General features: G+C 37.2%; 1 protein-coding gene across 1 annotated transcript in view; it reads right to left on the minus strand.

The window, feature by feature from the left end:
- The window catches only part of Rab3GAP1 (RAB3 GTPase activating protein subunit 1), a 584727-nt gene extending 558958 nt beyond the window's left edge, over positions 1–25769 (minus strand). The window contains exons 1-2 of the mRNA XM_090395461.1: positions 25661–25769; positions 21108–21160 (exon numbers count right to left, since the gene is read on the minus strand). Of these exons, the coding sequence (XP_090251587.1) occupies positions 21108–21160; positions 25661–25675 (68 nt within the window). The 5' untranslated portion in view covers positions 25676–25769. The remainder of the gene's footprint in view (positions 1–21107; positions 21161–25660) is intronic.
- Positions 25770–26924: the final 1155 nt, after the last annotated feature.

Below are 26924 nucleotides of genomic sequence, written 5' to 3' on the forward strand. Positions count from 1 at the left end.
TTTTATAATAATACTAATATAAGTTTAATATAATAAAATACTTATAAGCTAATAAACACCCGTTTTGCTAGCCTTTCTTCTCCTATACCAAGTTAGATTAGTCCTGCTCACACATTCCTGAATACTAACAATATCAAGTTCCTTCCTGATATCTTTATTTTTAATATCATTATATGGTATCTCCATGGAGTCGGGAGACTATCGTGGGAGGCCCAAACTAACTATTATACACACAAAACCCATCATAGGCTTATTCTTCTCCTTAGGCTTATTCACTGTCAGGGAACTCGCAACTAATTCTGGCAATCTATTTCACTCACCACTCTTCATACAAAAAAATCTGGTCTGCATACCATACCAACTACACTCTTACACAACTTCCACAGATGGCCCTAGTTCTCTGACTACTTGTTATATATTGAAAAATTTTTTCTGCACCAATTTTATAAATCCACTTTAATATCTTAAAAGTTTCTTTCATATCCCTTTTTTTCTGCCTATCAACTAAACTTTGTAACCCACAAACTTTGAACCTATCCTCATATGGAGCATTCTACAGACTTGTCATGAGTTTAAGTAACTCATCTCTGAATCATCTCTACCACTTCCTAGTCCCATACTAAGTGACCCAAGTGACCAAATCTGCATAGTAGTCAAGATATGCCGAATCATAGACTTATAAAGATGGACAGTGACTTCCCTATCTTTACTTGTTAGCATGTTTTTCAAAATCCAAGTAATCCTTTGAGCCATTTTAGCAACTTTGCTATATGCCCACTGAACTTCATTTCCCTGTCCATCATCACTATACTCAAGTCCCCAGCCTCATCAATTTCCTGAAATCCAGTACCATCGATATGATATACCGTATGCAACGTTTTCAACTCAATGTGCATAACCTTATATTTTTCAACATTAAATTGACAATCATTATCCTTTTCCCACAGTGCCTATTTATTATTATATGTAAAACCTCCAGGGAGTCCAAAGACTCATCGAGGGAGTGTGCTAACAGCATCGAACGATTTCCCCTTCCAACTACTAACCACACTGAAACTTGCTTAACTTTTTGTGTGAGCCATTAGTAGCAGAGGCTCTACCAATTGACCAACCTTTGCTAGGTTGGTCAACAGGAATGGATATGAATTCCTTCCTACATCACCTTCATCAACTATTGCTCTATCCAGTTTTGCATCATCATCAGCAAACAACTGAATATCCTCTCTTAAATCTTTCTCTATATTATTGATATACAAATTAAAGAGTAGTGGTCCTGTTATGTCGGAAGACATAACATTATTATCGTTAAAAATAAGAAATTAATAATCTACCAGAAGTGAACGTTTATGTATAATTTTGTAATATAGTATTGTATAATCTTAATTTAGTATTAAGAAATTTCAGTGTACAAAATATAAAATAGTTACTTAGTCGGAAATTTTGTATGTGAACATCTAATCAACTTTGTTAGAAAAGAAATCAAAATAATATACCAAACGTGTACGGCCACTTCACTAAGTCTGTGTTGTGAAGAACTGTGCTTTCCCCCCTTCACTTTATGGAAAGTTACAAGAGTTTAGTTAGGATGCTGTGAGTGGCACCATGTGCTGGGAGAGACACAAGGAGAGTATCACGCATGCACGTTCGACGACAGTGGGAAACAAAGGTAGTTTAAAAGCGAGTACATCGCTACGCTCAAGGCTTTTTCTCGGAGACGTTTTCCGGCTGCTGTTCACCTGTGCGATGGATCATCCGACTGGTAGGAAGCTTCCACGTGGTTCCCTTCGTTAGTGGAAAGTATAATCTTATGACAAAGGAGACTACCAGTCGGAAACAAAGAAAGCCCAGCAGACCTAATGGTGGAAAACAAGAATGAGGAGTTCCAGTCGAAATATCAGAGGGAAAGACAAGGTATTAGTCTGATGAAATAATTCTGAAGTGGCCCAGAGAATTTATGCAGTGAATCGGTAAGGTGAACTTTGTATTTCATATTTAGTGAATTTATAGTCAGGATCTGAAGTGTGTAGAGAAAGACAATCCTAGAACTGTGGCCGAATATAAAGCAAAAGAATATGACAATTTTTTGTGTTATGTATGTGTAAGAGAATTATTTATGTTACTCAGATCTTGAAAAGGAGATAGAAATGTTAAATTGGACAGGACTATTAAGGAAAGTTTGATTGAATTCTAGTGTATTTAAGAGAGAGAGAGAAAAAACTAAGTACTTATCTTTAACCTTAGTATTCAGTGATATGAACTTTAAAGTATTTAAAGTTCATATCACATAAGGAAAACTAACTTCATAGTAATAACAGTATGATTTATTCAGTGAAATTAAATTATTCTGTTATTACTATGAAGTTAGTTTTCCTTATGTATAGAGCTACTGCACCTGTTCATAAAAGTTAAACGAACCTAGTAAAAGCGGGAAACAGTTAAGGATCAGGTCACGATTGCAAAGTACAAAAATTTTATTGAGAAGAGTGAATGCTGACTGGCTTCTAACTCCCTGGTTTTAATTTCAATTTATCCTAGGACTCAAAGTGGTGCAGCTCGAACAAATAAATTTCTTTGAGTTTAAAAAGGGAGATAGAACCAGAGCTGAGACAAAGAAATTGGCGTCTGCCATTAGCAATTCTTTGTCTCACAAGACCTCAGCTTCATTCTTGTCAAAGGTATGACCATAAGGGTTAGTGAGAATTAAGAATAGGTAATTTTAAGGGAAAGTCGACACGACAAAATGGCACAGCCGACAGGATTTTAATTTAATAAAGAAATATTAATAGAATCTGTTAAGGTGAGTGAGCAGGTTGTAGCTCTAGACAGGAGGGAGTGAACTTGAAAAATTTGAAGTTTCATCTTAGAATTTGTGAATGGTATATTATTGATATGGCACTAAGTACAACTAAGATGGATGATACAGAGTTCTTTAGAACAGTAAATCTGCAACAGGTATTCCCACAATTCTCGGGTGAGGATAGTGATGATGTATTGGCATTTTTCACCTACATCGAGAAACTAAGTAAGTTAGCAAATTGGTCTGACCTTCAGTTGTTAATCTTACTTAGGAGTAAGTCGGTGGGAAAGGCAAAAACCTTCCTATATTCCTCCCAGATTCTGAAGGAAACTCTAGAGTATGAAAAGTTTAAAGGAACATTAATATCAAAATTTTCAAGACTGGGGAGCATTGGCCCGAATCTCTGGAAATTACAGGGTAGTGCTCAGAAAGAAAAAGAATGTGTAACTGACTACTACAATCGTTTGCTGACTCTGGCAAATAGCCTCAGTGTATCCAATGAGGATAAGTCTCACTTAGACTGGGCTGTTCTTTTACAATCCAAGCAGGGATTAAGACCTGAATTAAGGGAGACTGCTCATAAGAAAAGGCTGAGCAATTTAGAGGAATGCTATAGGGCGGTGAAGGAAAAGGAGCAGATGCTGGGAGACATTTTTCCCTCATCTAAATTAGTGCAGGTTAATGCGGTTAGACAAAGTACTGATTCGGGAAACAATGATAACTTAGAAAAGGGGCAGAAAAAGGAAAAAGAAGTATATGAAAAACAAGAAAGTAATGACAAGAATAAGTCCAAAATTGTCAATCAGAGGGCTAATTGTGATGAATGTACGGTAGCTGAGATCAATCAGATCAGTAGGGAGGAAATTAGCTCCATGATAAAGCATGAGGTGGACAGATCACAGAAGCCTGTATTGGATCGTCTCGATGCTGTGTTGCAACAGTTGGCGACCTGTTCGGCAAAATCCACAGAGCCTCCTGTTATGCATGCAGACGAGATTAGAGAAACTGTAAAAGCTGAGGTAGAGCGACAAAATCTGCCTTTATCAAGTAAAATCGACGACCTAATGAAGAAATTTGATATCATGACTGAAAAGGGACCCAATGTCAGTTAATCTCAGATTCGATATAGTCGAGAAAATTTTAAGAAAGACTTTAGATGTTTTAAGTGTAACAGGACGGGGGACATCGCGAGATACTGTTATTCTAATAGACCTTCATGGGGGAATAACAAAGAATCAAATTTAGGGCATGTGAAAGGTAGTAATAAAAATAGGATTAAAGATCGTAAGAATGTAAGAGAGTCAAAATTAAAGGTTAAAGGCATAATACAAGGGTCATATTGCAATGTACTGTTAGACACTGGGTGCCAAGTCTCAGTGGTTTCTTTAAAGTACTTCAAGAAAATAAGATCACGCATATGGCAGGGAATTCGACATCTCCATGAACCTATCAGTTTAGCAGGAGTTACATCGTTCCCAGTGTATATAGAAAAAAAGGTTGGGTTAAAATTATATCTGCCTGAATTTAATATGTGGATTTGGCATGAATTGCTGGTGCTCCCTAAGACATCACATACAAGATTTCAGGTAGTTCTAGGAACTGACTTCCTAGAGAAGTATAAGTTCTCTTGCAATCTATCCAGGAATGAGATTAGTCTAATGGGAAGGACGAGGTTTGGTAGAGAGAATCTCGAAAACAAAAAATTAAGTAGGAGTGAAAGATCATGTAACGAAAGAATGCAAGGAGAGAGTAATCTAATACAGAAAAAGGAGGGACATAAGATTGTGCAAAATAGTCAGAATGAGTCTCAAACTATGCCAATGGCAGAGGAAAATTATATAAATGACACAAGAAAAAATTTGAATGATAGAATAGAAAATGAACAAGATAAAACTGAGGAAAGTTTGGGGCAGAGGGATCCAAACCCATCGGAGCATAAATTGCATATAATTAATCTAGTAGTTTCTGTACCAGATGAAGGACGAGGAAAACCTCCCCCTGAGAACATATGCGAATAGGCATGAGAGAACAAACAAAAAAAAAAAAAAAAAAAAAAATTGTTTATTTTCTTAAAAATAAAAATTTTTTTTTTCGTGAGGGAGGATGCCTTTGTTATGTCGGAAGACAACATTATTATCGTTAAAAATAAGAAATTAATAATCTACCAGAAGTGAACATTTATGTATAATTTTGTGATATAGCATTGAATAATCTTAATTTAGTATTGTGAAATTTCAGTGTACAAAATATAAAATAGTTACTTAGTCAGAAATTTTGTATGTGAACATCTAATCAACTTTGTTGTCTAATCAAAATAATATACCAAATGTGTACGGCCAACTTCACTAAGTCTGTTGTGAAGAACTGTGCTTTTCCCCCCTTCACTTTATGGAAAGTTACGAGAGTTTAGTTAGGTTGCCGTGAGTGGCGCCATGTGCTGAGAGAGACGCAAGGAGAGTATCACGCATGCGCATTCGACGACAGTGGGAAACAAAGGTAGTTTAAAAGCGAGTACATCGCTACGCTCAAGGCTTTTTCTCGGAGACGTTTTCCGGCTGCTGTTCACCTGTGCGATGGATCATCTGACTGGTAGGAAGCTTCCACGTGGTTCCCTTCGTTAGTGGAAAGTATAATCTTATGACAAAGGAGACTACCAGTCGGAAACAAAGAAAGCCCAGCAGACCTAATGGTGGAAAACAAGAATGAGGAGTTCCAGTCGAAATATCAGAGGGAAAGACAAGGTATTAGTCTGATGAAATAATTCTGAAGTGGCCCAGAGAATTTATGCAGTGAATCGGTAAGGTGAACTTTGTATTTCATATTTAGTGAATTTATAGTCAGGATCTGAAGTGTGTGGAGAAAGACAATCCTAGAACTGTGGCCGAATATAAAGCAAAAGAATATGACAATTTTTTGTGTTATGTATGTGTAAGAGAATTATTTATGTTACTCAGATCTTGAAAAGGAGATAGAAATGTTAAATTGGACAGGACTATTAAGGAAAGTTTGATTGAATTCTAGTGTATTTAAGAGAGAGAGAGAGAGAAAAAACTAAGTACTTATCTTTAACCTTAGTATTCAGTGATATGAACTTTAAAGTATTATATTTCTGTGATATATAATTTAGAATTGGTATTCTTAAATGTGAATTTTCAAGTGTTTTATTAAAATATGTGTACAAGAGTGAGATAATATATATATGTAATCTGATTGAAGGATTTGACTAAGTTTGCATAAATGACTTGTATGATTTATTCAGTGAAATTAAATTATTCTGTTATTACTATGAAGTTAGTTTTCCTTATGTATAGAGCTACTGCACCTGTTCATAAAAGTTAAACGAACCTAGTAAAAGCGGGAAACAGTTAAGGATCAGGTCACGATTGCAAAGTACAAAAATTTTATTGAGAAGAGTGAATGCTGACTGGCTTCTAACTCCCTGGTTTTAATTTCAATTTATCCTAGGACTCAAAGTGGTGCAGCTCGAACAAATAAATTTCTTTGAGTTTAAAAAGGGAGATAGAACCAGAGCTGAGACAAAGAAATTGGCGTCCGCCATCAGCAATTCTTTGTCTCACAAGACCTCAGCTTCATTCTTGTCAAAGGCATGGCCATAAGGGTTAGCAAGAATTAAGAATAGGTAATTTTAAAGGAAAGTCGACACGACAGTCCTAGTACAGAACTCTGAGGTACTCCACTAGTCACCCTCATTCTCCTAGATTCCACTTCACCATATACTACTCTCTGGTGCTGTCTGTCAGCCAAACCCCCTCCCATCCATGCTACTAGCTCATATCCATTCCGTATGCAACTTTTGCTCCAACTTTTGTAATATTTTTCCATGTGATATTCTGTCTGAAATGATTATGACATTGAAACCATGTGTTCAGAGCCTAATTTTTCTCATAACTCTCATATCTTTAATCTCTAATTGTTGACCAAATGCTTTATTTCTAACCCAATTTTCATATCCACAGCTTACTGGTTTGAAGACTGTCTTGTGTACTGCTAGTTTAGTGTTTTGACTAATTTCTCCCTTATAGCAAGTAAATTTATTCAACTGGATACCCTTTGCTTAATCTATTATTTATTTCTGTATTTAATTTCCAATCCTCACCGGAAACTGTACCTAAATATCCAAAATATTTTACTTGTTCTTTAGGTTTTCCATTGAGAATGCAGTTGAAGTTTTCTAGGTGCCTATTTTCATAGTTTTGGTCTCTTTATTGCTGATTTTCATATCGCATTTTTTATAGCTGTTATTCAGTTCAGTTAGTGAATCCTTGAGACTTGTACTGGATATGTTCAGAGTACATCATCATCTGCATGAAGAAAAAGACCTAAGTTTGATATCTCCAATTCTAATATCAGATTTAATGCCACTTTATTTCATAATGCAATCTGCAGAGATGATGAATAAGAGTGGAGATAACATGCATCCTTGTCTTACATCTGATTTTATATCAAACAATCTTTCTGTATTTCCTTCATTTCTAACTGCTGACTTATTACTTAAATATAGACTAATTATTACTTGGTATAATGTTCCATTTATCTCATATAACTGTAGAATGTTCTGAAAAACTTTTCTCTGGGCACCTTGTCTTATGCCTTTTCCAGATCTACAATACTTAAATATAGATCCTTGTTATATTCCCATCATTTCTCATTCCCATTATTATCGTAAAATGTAAATCTGAGGAACCTCTATTTAGCCTGAATCCAACTTGTTCTTCTCCAAGTTTCTCTTCCACAATTTTCGTTAGTTCTTTCTCAAGTATGCTTGCATAATTCTCATGTCTTCAAAAAATTCATGAATCTACTCTCAGGAGATGTATATGATGTCATGACAGTACTACATGAAAGTGTTACATCATTACTAACTTCCTGTTGACAATTTTCCTCCAAATTAATCTGTTATCTGTGAAGATTCTAATATTATCATATCTTATATTTCTATTCTTCTAAGATACTTTTTACTGTATCAATCCACCTATATCTTGGTCTTTTTTCCTGCCATCCAGGCAAAGAATACTTGTTTTGCTAACCTATCCCACTCTTTCGTTCTGTTTAAGTGCAAATATCACCTGAGATTAGCTCTACTAACACATTCCTGAATGCTAACAATATCAAGTTCTTTCCTAATATCCTCATTATTATTATTATTATTATTATTCCTCCAAGGCTCACTTTAGTGAGTATAGGCGTGGCACACCCGAGGTACCTGATGCTGGACCATGCCTTACTTCATGTAATATACATCTGTTATATTATCTGTAGAACTGCTCCATCCTCTTCCTTCCTTGCTTCTTTCTTTCTTCTCTTCTTGCTCCTTCCCCCCAATGTTATTAGAGTATTCGAAGGCTAGGGGTGAATCTTTCCTATTTTGCTGTGTCATTTCATCGTATGCTAACAGAGCATTACTAAACACTGTAACATGGTCAGGTCATCAAACAATGGTCATACCGCATCGTCTGTTGCATGGGTTACCAAGGGATGAGTTCAGGTTTTAGGCAGAGGGGGCCGGTTCGAAAAATATGTTACAGTCTCCCTTAGACACTGCTCCAACTAGATTTAGCTGGGCTTTCTTCAACCAAGAGGAGAGGCTCTGGAACTGTAGGCCTGGATGAGGGAAGGAAGCTCTACTACTCTGGTGTGAGCCCAACAATGTCTGCTCAGGCGGTTGGGGATACTTACAAACCCCTGGATGTCAGACTATGTTGCTGAGTGGATCTCATTGGGGGGGGGGTGTTAAGGCTCCAGATGAAAAACGACTTGGCTATGGTGCAAGCCTATGCACCTAATCTGGAGTCAGAATACTCTGCCTTCCTAGAGGGAAGTGGATGCTGCTTTTGAGAGGGTGTCAGACATGAAATTGGTCCTGCTAATGGGTGACTTCAATGCACATATTGGAACAGATGACCAGACGTGGAGGTGTGTGGTTGGGAGGAATGGAGACCCTGACCTTAACGTGAATGGGTTGAAATTATTGGACTTCTGCTGTACTAATAGCTTGTCCATAATGAATACCTTCTTCCAGTGCGAGAAGTCCATAAGTATACCTGGTACAGAGATACACTTGGACAAAGGTCTCTGACTTCTTTATAGTCTCAGCAGACCTATTTTCCTCAGTGCTGGACGTTCGTGTGAGGAGAGGGGCAGAACTGTCAACTGACTACCACTTTGCTGTCTGCACTCTACGGCTTCAGAAACCAGAAGCAACCATCAACGCTGGTAGGCCTAAGCAGCTATACCACATGAAATGGGAGGCACTGGAAAATGAGTCTGTGAGGAAGAATTCTGCAGATGACATTTCCTCCAAGCTCAAAGAGATTCCCAAGCATACAGCAGATATTGAAGAGGAGTGGGAGCTGTTCAGAACAGCTGTCACTACTTCTTCTCTCATGCTGTGGCAGAAAACAGAGATACACTTGGACAAAGGTCTCTGACTTCTTTATAGTCTCAGCAGACCTATTTTCCTCAGTGCTGGACGTTCGTGTGAGGAGAGGGGCAGAACTGTCAACTGACTACCACCTTGCTGTCTGCACTCTACGGCTTCAGAAACCAGAAGCAACCATCAACGCTGGTAGGCCTAAGCAGCTATACCACATGAAATGGGAGGCACTGGAAAATGAGGCTGTGAAGAAGAATTCTGCAGATGACATTTCCTCCAGGCTCAAAGAGATTCCCAAGCATACAGCAGATATTGAAGAGGAGTGGGAGCTGTTCAGAACAGCTGTCACTACTTCTTCTCTCATGCTGTGGCAGAAAACAGCTTGGCGTAGCAATGGACAGTGAGAAAAGGTCACCTTGGTAGAACCGAGATGTCATAAAAGCTGTCTGGGCAAAAAAAGAGGCCTACCTAACATGGCTTAGGATCAGGTCACCTGAGATGCATTTCCGGTACGCTGAGGTGCTCTGCGGCAGTAAAGACAGCAAAGCAGAAGGCTTGGGAATCCTTTGGAGAACGATTAGACTATGCAAATGCAAATAAAGTATTCTGGCAGACCATCCGCTGCCTTCGAGGGAGGAAATTGTGCACAGCAAGGGAAATGAAGGCCTCTGATGGTGCACTTTTAACAACTGAGAAGGATATCCTACACAGATGGAGGGAATACTTTGAGAGCCTTCTTAACCCAGGTGGCCCAGCAGTTGTGGACATGCAAGAGGTGCAGATCAGGGCGATGACTAGTCTCACAGCAGAAGAGGTCCATTTAGCAATAAAATTGCTAAAATCGGGCAAGGCTGCTGATGGTGAAAAAGGTGTTGATGAAATTCGGCCCAAAATGCTAAAAGCCTTAAATCGAGATGGTGTTCTCTGGCTGACTCGAGTGTGTCAGCCTGCTTGAATATCTGGGTGAGCAATAAAGCAATGGCAGACAGGCATAATAATACTAGTCTTCAAGAAGGGAGACCAGAGAGATTGCAGCAACTATCATGGCATCTCTCTGCTCAGCCTGCCTGGGAAAGTATTCTAGGAGCATGGTTAAGTCAAAGTTCCAGGAAGAACAATGTGTTTGTCCTGATAGAAGCACAACTGACCAAATCTTCACTTTAAAGCAAGTCTTTAAGAAAATCTTCAGAATATGCCAAGAATGTCTTGGGAACATGCCAAGGATGGCCAACTATTAGCTGCCATGAAGTCCCTGTATGAATGCCTGGAGTTTTGTGTCAGGGTAAACAGCACAAAGTCTGAACCTTTCACGGTCTCTGTTGGCTTCCGCCAAGGGTGTGTTCTGTCCCCCCTCCTTTTCATAATATTTATGGACCGGATTGATAGGCACAGCCGAGGCAGTGAGTGTGTCAGAATTGGAAGATGTAGCATTGGACGTCTCCTTTTTGCAGATAACCTAGTTCTGCTTAGTTCTTCCACAGATGACCTTCAGCAGAACCTGGATAGGTTTGTAGCTGTTTGTGCAGAAGCCAGGATGAAGATCAGTGTGGCCAAAACTGAAACATTTGTGGTCTCAAGACAACCATCCCAGTGCACTCTACATGTGAGTGGAGTCCCAATGAGGCAGGTAGAGAAGTTTAAATACCGTGGGTCCATATTCATGAGTGATGGAAATTGGGAAGTAGAGCTAGATACTCGAATTGGCTCAGCAAGCGTAATATTGTGGGAGCTTGGCCGTTAGGTAGTATTGAAGCAGGAGTTAAGCCAGAAGGCAAAGCTGGCTGTCTTCAATAAAGTCTATGTCCCCATCCTCACCTATGGTCATGAGAGTTGGATAATGACCAAAAGAATGCAGACACAAATCCAAGTGGCTGAAATGAGTTTGCTTCGAGGGGTGGTGGGGCTGACAAGACTCGACAGAGTCAGAAGATCTGCAATTTGGGAAACCTTCAATACTCAACCGCTGCTTCTCTGTGTTGAAAGATCACAGTTACATTGGTATGGGGGCACCTGGTCAGAATGCCACAAGAGAAGCTCCTCCAGCAGGCTCTCTTTGCCAAGTCAGAGGGTGGGAGGCCAAGTGCAAGGCCAAGGACTCGATGGATAGATTATAACCAAACCTTGGGTGGACATGTTTGGGAATCCCACCAGAACACTTGAGCTTGATGGCAGAGGATCATGACCATTGGAAGTTCCTCTTGCAGCTGCTTCCCCCACAACCCAATTAGGAAAGGTGGGCCTTGAAGATGGATGGGATGGATTATTATTATTATTATTAAGGATATCTCCATGGAGTCAGTACACTCATTGCAGGAGACCCAAATTATCAAAACAATATCTATCATATTTCTTCTTGAATTCATTTACAGACATGTCGATGCCTCTTACTTGGTTATTTAACTTAAGTTTCAACTATGGTATGGTTCCTAGGGAATGGAAGGAAGGCAAAGTAGTTCCTTTGCCTTCCTTCCATTAATTACAGACTTGTAAACTCTCCATATAATACTGCCATTAATGCCATCTGTTTACTCCCCTAATCTTCTCGGAACTCTCATATCTGTGGTTGTATTTGATCAAGTGTTTCATTTCTACCCCAGCTCTCAGATCCACAAGTGAAAATTTTTTTAACACTGCCTTTTATACAGCTAGTTTTAAGTTTTGACTAATTTTTCTCTTAGTCCATATAAATTTATGCAGTTGATGTCCTCCCATACCATACCAGTTTTGTATGTTGTCTATTTCCATATTTAATTTGCCATCTTCACTAAAAATTCTTCCTAAATAGCTAAAATGTTTTACCTGTTCTATAGGTTCTCCATTCAGGATGCAGTGACATCTTCAATGCTTCCACCTATTTTCATGCCAAATTTATTACAGCAGTTATTCAGTTTAGTCAGAGAATCCTGCAGACTTGTACTGGATTTATTTAGAAGGATAACATCACTGGCATAAAGTAAAGAGCTGTAAATAACATATCCAATTTTGATATTAAGTTTAATACTATTTTCCTTCATAACGTGATCCATATAGATAATGAATAACAGTAGAGATAATGTGCACACTTGTCTAACAGCTGATTTAACATCAAACCAACTTCCTGCACCTACTTCAATTCTGAATACTGACATACAACTCAAATACAGACTAAGAACTGCTTGATATAATATCCCATATACAAAACTTAAATACAGATCCTTGTTATATTCCCATGATTCCTCGACTATTTGTCTTAAAGTGAAAATCTGATCACGACAACCTCTGTTTTGTCTGAATCCAGCTTATTCTTATCCAAGCTTCCCTTCCACAATGTTTCTTAACCATTTCTCAAGAATACTTGCATAAATCTTAAGAGTAACACTTAGTAAGGAAATTCCTCTATAAGTCTCTCTCACATTGAGTTTTATTTCTCATTTTATAGATGACTACTACAAAAGCTCTACTCCAATCATCTGGAATTCGACTCTTCTAACCAGGCATTCTGAATTACGTGGTGTTGACACTGTAAAATTTTTATGCCTCCATATTCTAGCATTTCTGGTTGAATATTATCTAATTCAGTTGCCTTTCACATTTTGGTTTTTGATGGATTTTTCTAGTTCAAGTATCAATATATATCCCTGATTGCATTCCTGTTGAGTATTTTTTAACACTGCAGCCACTGCTTGTTTCATTTAGCAATATTTCAAAGCAATTACTCCAGACATCTAGAATATCTTTATCTACAATTTTCATGTCCCCTTTATCATGTGATTCCTTTTACAGTACTTTTTTTCCTCCACTTAAGCTTCTTCTTTTTCCTGATTGTTATTGCCTGAATATAAAATCTTATATTTGTGATTAGAGAGAGATCTCACCTGCTTTTTGTCTTCTTGGTTTCAGTAACTCTGATTACTGATACTTATCCAATTTTTCTGTTAGTTCCATTTCTTTTACATTGATTCTTCTTATATTGATGGTTCTAATCTTGAACTCTTCTAATGGTGAGTTGGGATTTGTTCAGTAGCTGATCTTGAGGAAGGCCACAGAATAACTGATATTGCCAGATACTCATAATCTCACATAGCATTGTATCCAGGCTCTGGGCAGCATTTCAAACCAATGGAATGTGTTCCATTTGTTGGCTAAGAGGCCATCCTCACTCTACCATGGAGTATGAAGACAGATTTTTAGTTATAACAACAAAATGTAATTGACGCACCACCATGGTGGGTTCAGCTTGCAGGTCGGCTCCATTCAAGACATCTGCAACAAGCAGATGTATATGCTCAAACTGACGAAGACCTGTAGTCTGCATCAGTTAATCCAGAGCTCATTGCACAACACGTTTTAAGTGGTATTGTATCCATAAAAATTTGACAACACACCAATAGGCTAATGTACTCTTTACAGATGAGAGTGGTATTAGTCATTCCTCCAGCTCTATAAGACTTTTGATCTGATGTGAAAGTGGTACTGCTCTGCATCGCAAGAATGTTTTTCATCATCATCAAATTCCTGCCAAGTACCCACAAGGGGTGTACAGGATATGATAGTACTACATGAAAAAATTATATCATTACTAACTTCCTACCTACAAATTTCCTCCAAATCAGTCTGTTACTTGTCAAGACTCCAACATTATCAGATCTTATATTTCTATCGTCTAAGGCACTTTGTACCGTATCAATCCACCTATATCTTGGTCTTCCTCTGGGTCGTTTTGCAGCCAACCTGGCAGAGAACACTTGTTTTGCTAATCTTTCCTCGCCCATTCTGTTTAGGTGACCATACCACCTGAGATTAGCTCTGCTAACGCATTCCTGGATGCAGACAATGTCAAGTTCTTTCCTAATATCTTCATTTTTAATATGATATTGCCATTGATGCCATCTGTTCATGCCTATAATCTTTCTCAGGACTCTCATATCTGCAGTCTCTAGTCTTTGGTCAAGTGTTTTACTTCTGACCCAGCTCTCAGATCCATAAGTTAAAACTGGTTTGAACACTGTCTTGTATATAGCTAATTTAGTGTTCCGACTAATTTCTCTCTTATTCCATATGAATTTATTCAATTGACTTCCCACCATACCAGCTTTGCTGATTCTGTTGTCTATTTCTATATTTAATTTACCATCTTCAGTAAAAATCGTGCCTAAGTAGCTGAAATGTTTTACTTGTTCCACAGGTTCTCCATTCACAACACAGTTGACATTTTCAATGATTCTGCCTATTTTCATTGTCTTTGTCTTTTTATTGCTGACCTTCATACCATATCTATTAAAACAGCTATTCAATTTAGTCAGAGAATCTTGCAGACTTGTAGTGGATTTATTTAGAAGTATAACATCATCCGCATAAAGCAAAGAGCTGACATTAACATCTCCAATTTTGATATCATGTTTAATACCACTTTCCTTCATAATGTGATCCATATAGATAATGAATAACAGAGGGGATAATGTACATCCTTGTCTCACACCAGATTTAACATTAAACCATCTTCCTGTACTTCCTTCAATTCTAACTACTGACTTACAACTCAAATAAAGACTAAGTATTGCTTGATATAATGCCCCATTGACACCATATAGCTTCTCTCTTGGCACCTTGTCATATGCCTTTTCCAAATCTACAAAGCTTAAATACAGATCTCTGTTATATTCCCATGCTTTCTCAACTATTTGTCGTAAAGTGAAGATCTTATCCTGAAAGCCTCTGTTTGGCCTGAATCCAGCTTGTTCTTCACCAAGCTTTTCTTCCACAATTCTTCTCAACCGTTTCTCAAGTATACTTGCATAGATTTTGCCAGGAACACTCAGTGGGGAAATACCTCTGTAATTCTCACATTCAGTTTTATTTCTCTTTTTATATATGGGTACTATGAGAGTTCTACTCCAATCATCGGGAATTCGTTCCTCTGTCCAGGCTTTCTGAACTATGCAGTGCAGCCACTGTAAGACTCTTATACCACCATACTTCAGCATTTCTGGCCGAATATCATCTACTCCTGCTGCCTTTCCACATTTCAAGCCTTTGATGGCTTTTTCTACTTCAAGTATGGATATGTATTGTTGCCTGCATGCCTGGTCAGTGTTTTTTACCACTATCATCAGTGCTTGTTTCATTTAGCGGTTTTTCAAAGTGTTTACTCCATACTTCAAGGATATCTTTTATTCCAGTTTTTATGTCACCTTTATCATTTCTAACTCCTTTTACAGCACTCTTTCCTACATTCCTAAGTTTCTTCAACGACCTCCAGAATATTTTGCCACCTTCTTGATATTTATTTTCTATATTCTTGCCAAAGTCCTCCCATGACTTTTGCTTAGCTAGTTTTACACAGTGTTTAGCCTTCCTGCATTTGTCTGTGCATTTTCTAAGAGCACAAGCTGACTTATTTGACAGGAACTTTTGATATGCTTTCTTCTTTTCCTTCACTGTCTCTTTAACTTCCTGTGTCCACCAGGGAGTTCTGATTTTTCTATCCTTGCAGACAATCTCACCACATGCCTCTCTGGCTGAATCAATCAGTGTTTTCTTGAAGGCTTGCCACTGAATCTCCAAGGTTTGGTTCCTGTTCTTAAACTCTTTCATTTTTTCTTCAATAATCTTTGTGTATTTTAGTCTACAGTTCCCATCTGAGAGCTGCTCAACTTTTATTCGCTTTAAAACTTTCTTACATGTTATTCTTTTCAATATGAAATTCAATTTTATCCTGCTCAAGACTAAATAGTGATCACTTCCAATTTCAAATCCTCTGTACACTCTGGTGTCCTGCACAAGGGAGAAAACATCACTATCAACAATAACATAGTCAATGAGACTTTTCTTATTCCTAGCCTCTTCTCTCCATGTGAATTTGTGCACATTTTTATGTTGGAACATGGTGTTAGTAATAACCAATCCATGTCCTTAGCAGAAATTCAACAGATATTTGCCATTATTATTAGCTTTGCTCTTTTCTCCAAATTTTCCCAAAATATTTTTGTATGTCTCACAATCATTTCCTACTCTGCTATTTAGATCCCCAACAAGGACCAACTTTTCATTTTTCATTGTGTCAGTTGCTTTTTCTGAAGCATCAAAAAATTCCTCCACTTCTACCTTAGTAGAACCTTCTGTGGGACCATAGGCACAAATAAGTCTCATTGTCCAGTTCCCCATTCTCATATTTGCCCACATTACTCTACTTGAGACTGACTGCCATTCAGGAAGATTAGCCTCGTATTTTGTGTTGAATACTTTGGCTACTCCTTCTTTTCCTTGATTGTCATTGCCTCAATATAACATTTTGTATTTATTTTTCAGAAAGATCTCACCAGTTTTGGTCTTTTTTGTTTCAGTCACCCCTATTATGTCGATCTGGTACTTATCTAATTCCTCGACTAGCTCCATTTCTTTGCCATTCAGGCTTCTTACGTTGATAGTACCGATCTTTAACTCTGGTGATGTTGAGTTGGGGTTTGTTTTCAGATTTGTTCCAGTAGCTGACTTTTTGCTGTTCGCCCTGGTTCCCTGGCGAAAACAACGGGGGGCCTTGTTTAACTGGGCGACGCCCCAGCCGGCATGAAATTTTGTCATGTTGTACCATCGTTTTTTATTTTGGTTTAACCAATAAGAATACAATTTGGTCGGCTAAATCCCAAATTGCCAGCCCATCCTCGTTCGTTCAGTATCCAAGTAGATACCCAACAGGGTGCACCACGAGAAGGTGAGGATTGGACATTAGGTCAGAAGCCCTGGTCAGTTCTCCGCATTCCTTAAAGGCTATGTGGAGGTCTCCTCTCAGTTATACAGCTTTGACCCTTAAGCACCCCAAGAATGTTTTTGAAAGGAATAAATACCATGGTGCTGTAGTCATAGTTTGTGGGGAGGCATTATGCTTAATAAACACGCCAAGTTACATGTACTGGAAAAAGGATCTATGACTGCTGAACAACAATATTGCAACGAATTTCTCCAATGTCATATTCAGTTTTGCAGCATAGTGCTGTAGGTAAAGAATTCGTTTTTATGGATGACAATAACAAACCATCATACACGAGCAGTGGAGTTACTTCTGGAGACTGAGGATATTAATCGAATCGAGTAGCCAGCACACTCCACACATGCACAGATCTCAATCTCATAGAACACATTTGGGATACAATAGGAAGATGCAATGCTGCTCAAAATTTCCCTCCAGAAAACAAACAATGGTAAATAAAACTTATCCTTGCCCTGAAGGAGGAGTGGGCCAGTTTGAATTAAAATGAGTGGACATATTCCATATTGAAATGTCTCTCCATATAGTTTCCTGTAAGTACTATACATTAATTGCTTAACTACATGCTTAGAAAGTTTGTAACTGTTGCCAAAAACATATTGCAATTTAATTTCTACGAAATTTATAACACATTTTTTGTGTAATATAATTTATCAGTATGCTGCCAATAAATTTATGTCTGCATTTGGGATGTAGTCATGAAAATTATTTATATATAGGTAAAAATGTAGTTTATCCTTAGCTTTTGGACACCAGCGTGTGTGTGTGTGTATATATATGTTTTGTTTTGTTTTTGTTTTTGTTTATAGTTTTAGCAAATGCAGAATATAGTTTGGATGTTAAATCCCAAAGTGCCAGTTCATTCTTATTCAAACAATATGCAGTTTGATACTTACTAATGGGACACATCACGAGAGGGGTGAGGACTAGATGCTGCATCAGAAGATGTGGGGCAGGGTCAATTCTCTACTTAACTTTTACTATGTAAAGGTATCTTCACACAGTTATCTAGATTTGATCCTTAAGGGACCTCAAAATTTATTTTATCATGAAAATAATACAAAATGGTAACCAAAGGTTTCATTGTTTACCATTTTGAATGGTAACCAATGAAAAATTTCACTATGCTGGCAGAACTTATCATTATTATTATTACATGACACCTCCAAGTAGTCCAAAGGCTCATCGAGGGAAAGCACCTACTCTACAGCTCTCCATCTCCACCACTTAATCCACCAAACCACAGTGAACCGTAACTACCATCATCTACACCAATGCCATCTACTACCACCACCACTATTTTTGTTGTCTGTAAATTGCATGTTTGCTCAAGGCCGATTTTCTGTATGCAGGATGAAAAACTGAGTTAATGGGAGAAAAAAACCCTGCTACCTCCATATGAGATTGGCTAACTCACCTTCAATTGAAAACACCCATATAAATGTTTAATCCAAGTATATAATTTCTTGGTATCTTTAATTTATGTGATCATAATGAAAACAGACTGCTCAGTGACATTGCCCATTTTCAACAAACATGGCAAAGGAAATTAAAGTATGATAAGTTTGTAATCTGTTATGAACTTAAAAAAAAAAAAAAAAGATGAGTGAGTTGAAAATTAATTATTTTCTTTCAGGTGCTTCACAACATAGTAACAATATGAAATATAGCCAGCCTGGTTGGCTAAGTGGTTAGCGTATCTGCTCTCCAGCCAAAGTTTATTTGGTTGGAGAGCCAAATAAACTTTGGTTTATTTGGCTCTCCAAAAAGCTGCTGGTTAGAATCCAGTCGTGGACATGGATGTTTGTGACTGTCTGTGAAAATACTAGTGGTGGTGGGCAGTAGATGACAAGGTTTGCTGAAGTTGGTGGATTAAATAATGAAGATGGAGAATTGTAGAGTAGAGGTGCCCTCCCTCGATGAGTCTTTGGACTTCTTGGAGGTGTCACGTAGTAATAATAATAATAACTACCGTATATTATCGCATATAATGCGAACAATTTATGGTAAAAAATACTACTTAAAATTAGGGGTTCGCATTATATGCGGATCCTAAAAAATATAATATCTTATTAGATTTGCACACACAATATATACTACCTAATGCCTATGCAACCAAATCTACTTGACCCACTCGCATTCGGCGACCGAGCGCGCATCATATCTGCACATAAACCTACTTACATTACTGGCTTTATGCGCAGATACGATGCGCGCTCCGTCACCGAATGATAGAGCACAGTGAGATAGATAGAGCACAGTTAGGTATATCGGTTTAACCACAGTTCATTTTAAATATTATTTGTTAAACAAACCTAGCCTGAAAATGAGCCAACAGAAACATAAACGTTCATCTTTTGAAGCAGGATTTAAATTGCGTGTCATGCAGTTTGCAGAAGAACATAATAACATGAGTTATGAGAGAATTTGGTGTAGCAGAGAGTAATATTAAGCTTTGGCGTAAGCAAAAAGACAGTCTTGAAAAAATCCCCAAAACGAAACATGCCTGTCGTGGAGATGTAGCAACCTTTCCAGAACTCGATGAAGAGCTAAATGAATGGATTTTGATGCAACGACAAGATGGCATTATAGTAACAAGAAATGCAATTCGTTTTCGAGCTCAACAACTCAAGAATGGTAAATTCAAGGACACACTAGGTATTTCATCTTTTTTTGCTTCACCTGGGTGGTGCAACAGATTTATGGAACGCAAAGCATTAACATTACGACACCGAACAAAAATTGCGCAGAAGTTACCACAGCAGCTTGAAGAAAAAGTGCAGTCCATCCATAAATTTATCATAAAATTACAGAAGTATCACGGATATGAACTTTCCCAAATTTGCAATATGGATGAGACGCCCATGTACTTTGATATGCCTGGGAATTGAACAGTAAACTCAGTTGGTGAAAAGGGTGTCTTCATAAAAACAACGGGACATGAAAAAACGCATTTTACCGTTGTTCTAGCATGCATGGCAGACGGAACCAAATTAAAGCCAACAGTGATATTTAAAAGGAAGAAAATTCCGAAGCATATGAAATTTCCACCAGGTGTAATTGTTCGCGCCAATCAGAACGGTTCGATGGATGAAGAAGGTGTACAATTGTGGCTGAATCAAGTATGGAACATACGTCCAGGTAGCGTAGCTTGTTACATCAACAAAGCATGCTAGTCTGAGATATGTTCTGGGCGCATTTAACAGAGGCAAGCAAAGAGAAAACACGTGAGCTACGTACAGACCTAGCAGTCATACCAGGTGGTCTAACTTCTGTTTTGCAGCCGCTTGATGTCAGCTTGAATAAGCCATTTAAAGATAACTTACATGAAAAATGGAGAGAATGAATGTCATCTGGTTTGGTGAAGATGACAAAGGGCAGGAATTTTCAGAAGCCTGAGATCACCCTAGTCACTAGCTGGGTTAAAGAAGCATGGGATTTGATACCATCTGAAATGATTCAACGCTCATTTCTTAAATGTGGAATAAGTAATTCAATTGAAGGATCCGAAGATCACGTCATATATATACTAAAGCGAGGATGATGCACAACAAAATGGAGAGCATGAAGACGATCACGACAACTGCTACACTGATGGCACAATCCCTACAGATGAATTTATAAATGAAATGTTTGATAACTCAAAAGATGAAGAAAAATTTAAAGAATTTTGACATTTTGTTTTAAAAGAAATATTTCTTCTGTTAATTCGTATTGTATTATTTATAATGTTATGGAACAAGATTAACAGATCGCATTATACGTGGACATGGCATTTTAGGGCTAGTTTTCAAACAAAATTTCTAGTTCGCATTATATGTGATAATATACAGTAAGATACCTATAAAATAATAGGTGACAAATGACTTAAAGTGTTGCTGGATTTCACAAAGATTAAAGTAATGGATAGTTCAGACAACATATAATATACAAAGAGTAAACAAACAAATAAATAAATAAAATGAAAATTTAGAAAAAATTATTTCAACAGCAAAGTGAAGATTTAAGTTTCAAAAATTTTTCACTAAATTCTAGAAACTCGCCAATAACAAAAGGCTCCTACTACTAATTAATAAATATTAATATAAATAAATTATAAACCAAATAAACGAGAATTAACAATAGTTTTCTAACTTCCCCATCATATGGTAACAAAAGTCATTCAGAAATACCTTTCCCACTCAGAAGCTGTTGTGAAGTCTGTGATTTCAAAAACTTCTTGTTCCTGAAAAACAGTAAGAAAAGAGTTATGAATCATATGACTCCATGGAACCGAGTGATAATAAGTCACTTCATAAAGATTAATTTCTATCAGCTCTATATACAAAACTGAAGAATTTTTTATGTGACTGCTACACATAAATAGTTGTAAGCCTATAGTACACTGGTACCATGGGTGAGCTAAGAATTTTTCTTTTCTATTTTTATTAATTTTATAAATTTTTTTGTACTTTTATTTATTTTTTACATATTCCAGAAACCCTGCTCTAGAGACCGACATGGAACTTCAAGCCTTTTATAACCAGAGTGGTTATAAAAGGCCCTTTTATAACCAAGTGATATAATTATCACTTCGTTATAAAAGATCATACACCAGATGATGAAATTCATCTACCACCTAAAGACAATCACAAACATTCATACCCACAATGAGATTGATCCCACAGCTAACCAGGCTGGCAACTTAGGCCACTCTTGTTCAATTTGTATATTATTGATAAACTGGCAAGCATGCTAGTTAATAAAAGTGATGTAGAGTTTTGTAGGATGATATGAACAGGCTGATAATTTCGGCAAAGTATAGTAATGGTGGCTCCAATTCAATTTGATGTATCAAAGTATAAAGTTATGCACTTTTGGATGAAAAATATATAGATATAAAATGAAACTGCAATGTAAGAAATTGATGAGTCTAGAAATTGAGGGATAAAGGTGGATAAAGATTTAAAGTTAAGAGGGCGTACTGCAAAAGTGACAACTCAAAGGTTCACTTTGGATGATAAAAAAACATATTGGCAAGCAGAGGTAAGAACGTTATTAACTTTCTTTATAAGTCCTTGATAAAACTAAATCTGGATTATTATGTGCAAATTTAGTTATTTGAATTTTTTCAGAATGTAGAAAGTGGTGAAGAGGATTAAGAGGCAAGTGACAATATGGAGACTGATTTGCAGAATGTTCCTTATGATAACAGACTGAGGGATTGTGAGTTATAAAGTTTAGCTTATAGGGAAAAAATGGGGTATATAATAGAAACATAAGTTACTAAACGGTATTTCTAATAATGATTAGTGTGGGTTTCCCACAATGAGTCATTGGATCCCATGACCAAGAGATAACTATTATTTTGAAAGCATTAGAAAATTATACAAATTATATATCATCATCATTGTTTATTTATAATTTTACAATTATAAATAGGGAAACCAATCAAAACAAATAAGTAGTGTGTGTACACTATGATAGGACTTGGATGTTCTTATAACGTGAAGGAAAACTAGGCTTCTCTGTCATATGCTAACTGACGGATCTCTGATGCGGAGGGTTAGAGGGGAGGGAGGGAAATGGGGAGAACATTGCTGATTTCCAATATTTCCAATATTGAGTTTGGGGTCTGCCTCTTTTTCTTTTTCGATCTGTGGGGGTGAGGACCAGAGCATCAAAAGGTGAAGAGGGTGGATGTCTGAGTTGGTGGCCAAGCCATTTTATTTAGTTTCTTTGAACAGTGCTGACTAGAGGATGTTGCTGGGTTTCATTTAATATAGTAGAGTTGGGAATGTGGTTTTGAGAGGGGTAATCCAGGATATTTCTTAGACAAGTGGTTCCAAAGCTATTTATAATATTGGTTGCTGCTTTTTGTTGAGATTTTCTGCTGCACTTGTAAAGATGAATCTTCATCTCCTTTGAGATGAGGCTTAACTTCCATACTTTATTAAGACTTCTGTGTAACTGGAGTGCTTTCCATTTTCTTGTTTTAATGTCTGTTAAGGAATCTGAGATGTGTGATCCTAGGTATACAAAGTCCTCTACTTTGTCGAGGGTGATCATTTTGATTTATACAGATGTGCCCATCAATCTGATTTTTTAATATCTTTGTTTTTTGGGAGTTTATTTTTAGTCCAAATATTTCTGTGGTTCTTCTAAGGCTGTTGAAGTGGTTTTGGGCATATGTAATGTTGGAGTCAATGAGGACTATATCATCTGCAAAGCTCAGGTCTTCAAGGTGCATCTGTATATATATGGGGGAGGAGGGTTCTTTGATGAGGGTTCCAAATTTAACTTGAATCAATTTAAAAATATAGACAATCGCTATGATGAATAGATATGGGACCAGAGTATCTCCCTGTAGGACTCCTGTGGTTATGGGAAAACTGTCTGTTTTGTCTCCGTTAACTAGTACTATGGCTCGATATCCCTGGTAAGGTGCCTTGGTTGCCCTGATAATTTCAGGTGGAATGCCATAAAGTTTGAGTGTTTCCCATGGTCATTCCCTATCAACAGAATCAAATGCTTTAGTAAAATCAATAAAGTTCAAAAGCAATGGTAAGTTCTTGTCCTTTGAACCCTATATTGGTCTTTTGATACAGTGAATGTGTCCTAGAGTATCACATTTTTTGAAGAATCCAGCCTGGTTTAATACAAAGTAATGGAGTTACGTGTGGTTCAATTCTATTTAATATCATTCTATTGTAGATTTTTAGTGGAGCAGAAAGGAGTGTGATTCCTGTGTAGTTTTCAGGTTTGTACAGGTTACCCTTTTTTGGAATTGGTATTATTAGACCTTCTTTTCCACTGTTCAGGAACTCTCCCAGAGGAAAGTGCAAAGTTATATATTATTATCATTACTTGACACCTCCAGGGAGTCCCAGACTCATGGAGGGAGGTCACTTGCTCTATAACTCTCCATCTCCACCACTCAATCCTCTAACTAATCTACTGTCCACACCCCTAGTATTTTCTCAGACAATCACAAACATCCATGCCCATGGCGGGATTCGAACCCACAGCCTTTTGGCTGGAGAGCAGATGCGCTGACCAACCAGACTGGCTAATATGTGTAAAAGTTGTTCTTTGATGTTTGTAGAGTGGTGCTTTAAGGCCTCAACATCAGCTCCTGGTGATTTTCCTGCTTTTTTGTTGTTGAAGAGCCATTGTGAACTCCTGCATAGTGAAATTGTCGCAGTTGGTATTAAGAGTTTCTGGTACTATGGTTTTTGAGATGAAATCGATGTTTGGGGTTGGTGTGTTTAGAAAGGTTTGATAGTGTGCCTTCCATTCATCAAGTTCTTCGGTCTTATTTTCAAACAAGGTTCCATCTTTTTTCTTGATTCTCAATATTCTGGGTTTTCTTTCCACTGTGCTCAGGGACTGGACTATTTTGTAAGTTTCTCTTGTCTTGTGCAATTTTTGACAGTTATCTAGCTCTTGGCAGAAATTCTGGATGTAGGCTTCTTTATCTTTTGAGAGAGCTTCATATACCTCTGTGTTTAATTGCTTTAGTTCATTTTTATATTGAAGGGAATCTTGGGTTTTTACATTGCGTTTTATTTTATTGTGCTTGTCAATTAGTGAGTTTGTTTCTTTGGTAACCCAGTCTTTATCTATTATAATATATCTATTATTATATATATAAAGTATATATAAGTGCATTATAATTCCAATTCTTTTTATTAGGATTATATTATAAAAGTATTATTACTGTATTTCAATATCCAATATGAGTCACCATCCTGCTTATTTGGGACCTGGAGTGGCCTTAAAAAAAAAAAATAAAAATAAAAAAAAATAAAAAAAATCACATTTGCTTTCTAGAGCATAGTCTTCCAAGATTACGTAACTTGTAACCAATTCACAGTACGAGTTACAACATTAGTGTTGAAATATAATAAATAATTATGGCGCACTGCTATTAAACATTATAAATAACTAATTTAAACCTAGCTGACATCTGTATCCATATTTGTCCCAGATGAGTCTTTGACTCCATGGGGTCTTGGGTAATAATAATAATAAGAATATTTTCAACAGCCAACATAGAAACTTCAAAATGACTTTGCTGAAGTGAATATCACACACAATAATTAAAACATTAATTTTATACAGAAGCTTCCACAGCACAGTCAGCCACAACAATACCCTTTAGGCTCCTATTATAAAATTAATGTATCCGTGTTAAAAGTATTCATGCCTGATGTACTCGTATATATTTATATGGGTTTGCATAACATGATGTTCAAATGATGGTTAATGAACTAATCTCAAACAGGAGTGACAACGTTTTTTCATCCTACTAAACTGCTGAAATAGACCAGAAAATACAGGCATTAGCAGATTTATGCAGACAGAATTAAGTGACCGAACAAAGCATTAATGGTTTACCAAATAAACAGTAACTTGGATTCGTAGAAACTTAGCATAACATTTATAGGAAAGATAACAGTATAGTCTCTTTTTCGTTCATGTTAATCAGATCTCCAAACATGCCAGGCGAGAAAACCTCGATGACAGTTAATGTATTTTTTAAATTATCCTTCATTCTACCATAGCTTACATTTAAATTACTGTTTATCTTCGAGGGATGTTTTTTTTTTATTTTTTTTATTTACAAATTAAGAAAATAACACTAAACGGAGTAAAGAGAAACCTGAACTGTCAGATATAAAATGTCTAATATGTTCAACACAAAACAGAAGAAATTCAAAACTGAGTTATCTAATGAACTTGCCTCTTCGGATGACATTGTTACACAATATCTTTATGATTTATTTTGTTTAAACTCTAAAATAAATAAGTTCTTAGTTTATTTCTAGCCAGCATTGCACGATGCTTTCAACGTTACAGCTGTTTGATATTTCAACATCCTCTAGCGGAATTTCATTATTATCAAACAGATAATAATGAAAAAAACAAGTATTTTTGTTATATATATATATATATATATATGTCAATTAAGTCAGTTAATTTAGAAAAATGAATATATATATATGTGTGTGAGGTAGTTGAAGATTAGAAAGCATATTGAAAAGATGACCGAAACATCTGGACTACTGCGAGCAAATCTCAACATCAGGATTCCTTTGGAATGAAAAAATGGTGGAGCGCATCCACATATAACATGTATATATATATATATATATATATATATATAGATATATATATATCAAAAATCAAAAAAAAAAATCAGCTAACGCCTTTTTATTCCCGTAAACGGGAGTAGGCGAGGCCATTTAGCCCTATCTAACTTTTGGAGACTGAGTGGGCAGCTCAATCTCCACTGGTACCCAATCAGAGACAGATGGCCCAAAGCTATCACTAATTAAGCGGTACGCAGTGAAGAGAGACGGCTCAAATGTGCCGCCATCTCGTGGTCCCTAACCCTAACACAATATATTTAATGTCTGAAATAATGTGGGTTCTACGGTCGATTTTCTTGAGTTTACAGGACGAAAAACCCGAGTTTCCGGGAGGAAAAACCTGCTTGCCCGTGCCAGAGATCGATCGGGAACCGGTCGAAAAAAGGCTTAGAAAAAATTTCCTCTAGTCGCCGACTAGACTCGAAATGAAGTCTTCCTTCGTGCGGCCAAGCGCGGTGGTATGCAAACGCCACATCCACTGAGCTACACAGGCTCCTGGATATATATATATATATCCATTTTTACTCACTGATACGTTTTTATAAAGTGATTTTTTTATTGTGGGGAGGGGTATAGGGGCGCCAGCTAAAGTTTTGCACACAGGCGCAGGAAACTACTGGCGCGCCCCTGGTCGTATGCGACGAATTCTCGCTATCAATCGCTTCAAAACTTCGAGATAAAACTCACCATTGACCGTTTGGCCAGGCGGAACGAATTCTTTGTGGACAGTGCCTTAGGAATTGTAGAAACAAATCAGCATTGTCTTTACTTTTGACTTCTCCAAGCGACATTTTTTCAGATGCCCCTCTTCTGGTGATATCCACTCAGCACTCGGACGATTTGTTTCGGGCTCAT

Source organism: Typopeltis vanoorti, chromosome 7 (assembly GCF_054136105.1).
Source record: "Typopeltis vanoorti isolate ZY-2024b chromosome 7, IOZ_Tvanoo_1.0, whole genome shotgun sequence".
In the NCBI taxonomy this organism is placed as follows: domain Eukaryota; kingdom Metazoa; phylum Arthropoda; class Arachnida; order Uropygi; family Thelyphonidae; genus Typopeltis; species Typopeltis vanoorti.